The sequence below is a fragment of the Myotis lucifugus genome, unplaced genomic scaffold, assembly GCF_000147115.1.
Source record: "Myotis lucifugus unplaced genomic scaffold, Myoluc2.0 scaffold_778, whole genome shotgun sequence".
Taxonomy (NCBI): Eukaryota; Metazoa; Chordata; class Mammalia; order Chiroptera; family Vespertilionidae; genus Myotis; species Myotis lucifugus.
In genome coordinates, this window is record NW_005871826.1 from 1 (window position 1) to 2,194 (window position 2,194).

Sequence of the window (2,194 nt, forward strand, 5' to 3'; positions counted from 1 at the left end):
GAATACTTGTATAAAACATGTGAAAAAATAAATTCCCCACTTGAAACTAAATGGAGAACAGGATGACATGAAGTGCCCAGTGCAGGCTGTGGTCACTTGGTTACAATCCTCCAGGCTGGCTGCAGGGGTGAAGTTCGAGGGGGCTCTGGACCTGGTCCCCGGGCTCCAGCATCTCCTCTGCCATCTGCCTCAGGCAGGTGACTTAAACATCCTGTGCCTCAGGCCCTTCATCTGTCAAGCGTAGGGACCCAGGACCTGCTTCAGAAGCTGGTCGTGGGTCGTTACTCTAGGGCAGTGGTCGGCAAACTCATTAGTCGACAGAGCCAAACATCAACAGTACAACAGTTGAAATTTCTTTTGAGAGCCAAATTTTTTTAAACTTAAACTATATAGGTAGGTACATTATTAACTTAATTAGGGTCCTCCTAAGGCTTAGGAAGAGCCACACTCAAGGGGCCAAAGAGCCGCAGTTTGCCGACCACGGCTCTAGGGCTCATTCCCGTGTGGCTTGGCCCATGAGGTGTTGTGGGAACAGGGTAAACGGCCAGGCCGTCCTGGTGCAGGACATGATGCTGTGAGTGCCGCTGACGCACGCACACCTGCGCAGAGACCCCGGGTGCTTTACCGGAGGCGTGAAGGGATGTGCCTCCAGCTGCACCCCCAGAGGTGCGGGCAGGGAAGGGCCTTCTGCTTTTTGTAACATTTGACAGACTCGGCATTTCACAAGTTTTACGTATTCCTTGTAAACTTAAGTTTAAGAAAATGTGGCCAACATCAGGAGTGTCCACTTGTGCAGCGTTCTGACTGATAAAGTTCTGTACAGAGAGCTGTTACCGGCTTTAGAATCCTTTGGAAATTGTGCTCCTGAAACTTCACCTGAGGCACACCTGCCTTTTCGAGGTTGTCTCCTGCCTGAGCCTTTGGCAGCCTGGTCTCCACGGCGGATGGCAGAAGTCCCCTTTCATCCTGGAAAGAAGGTGTCTAGGTGAAGCTTTTGAACGTCCGTGCACAGTTCTGACTGCTTCCAACCTACCTGTTTCTTTGTCCTGAACCGCGAATCTAGTCCCTGTGCTTTGGCCGTCACACAGACATTGTCTGCTTCGCTGCAGACTTACTAAATACCTGGATGTTTCCTTCCTTCTAGAGAAACCTGGGGCAAAGGTAACGTCAGGCAGGAACAGAGTTGTCATTCCAAAGATCATCATCACTTCGGCCTCAAATGACTCTCTCACCTGTGCCGTCGGAAGCCCAGAGCAGAGGACCATTCGCGAGGAGATGGAATGGGGCCCCTATGCCCGACACAGGAACCCCAGTACAATAGACGCCTATGCTTTACAGACTAAAGAATAAACGACCCCGAGTCGCTGTCCTCACTCACTGTGCTCCGAGTCTCAGCCGTGATGACACAAGGGCCACCCCGCCCTGTGGGAAGCTGCAGGTGCCCCTTCAGATGAGAATCCCCCTGCCCCGCTCGTGACTACCATGGTCTCACCTTCCCCAGGGCTGCTGGCAGCTTGGCTGAGGGCAAGAGTGACTTAAATTAGTTTGAATAAATTACCCCCCCACCCCCTGTGGAACTGGCTGGCTGTGCAGTGATAAACAGACAGCAGGTGGCACCTCTCCCTTCTGTTCAACTCCCTCTCTCCCACTCTGAGGGAGCATGGGCTGTGTGGTGAGATGTCCCCGCACGCGGAAAGAAGGTGGGGCTCTGAGCACTCAACTTGAAGGTGTCGCGTTCCACGGAGGGCTTAAGGGCTCCCCGCCTGGCTGCTCAGGGCATTAAGAATCCAAAAGGAGAATGTGGAAGGGGTGGGGGGCAGCCGTGCACGTGGAAGCTTGGAAGTGGCCCTGTCACAGCTGCCCGGGAAGAGGGACAGCTGAGCTGGGCACTCCCCATCTTTTTGGCTGTGAGGGCTCCCCTATGGGGGAGGGGGCCACCCGGGGGGACCCCTCAACTGCCCCCACCTCACCAGCAGTGCTCAGGTGCAGAGAATTGCCCCTCTGGCTGGGTCTCACATTTAGTCTGGTGACACTGTTCGCTATCCTTAGTTCCCTGGAAATGATCAGCAAGGCTCCTGCACACAGTTTCTAATTTCTCTGGGTGGAGGAGGATTATGTTCTTTTTAGTATTATATTGGTACATCTGACTTCCCACCCCACCCCAATTTGGTGTGAAGCGGAGAAAATAAAAAAT

General features: G+C 53.4%; 1 protein-coding gene across 1 annotated transcript in view; it reads left to right on the forward strand.

Annotated features, from left to right (window-relative positions):
* The first annotated feature begins 2,059 nt into the window (after window positions 1-2,059).
* Window positions 2,060-2,194, forward strand: part of CDK10 (cyclin dependent kinase 10) — an 8,986-nt gene continuing 8,851 nt past the window's right edge. Inside the window, exon 1 of the mRNA XM_014448180.2 lies at window positions 2,060-2,066. Coding sequence (XP_014303666.2) covers window positions 2,060-2,066 — 7 coding nt within the window. The remainder of the gene's footprint in view (window positions 2,067-2,194) is intronic.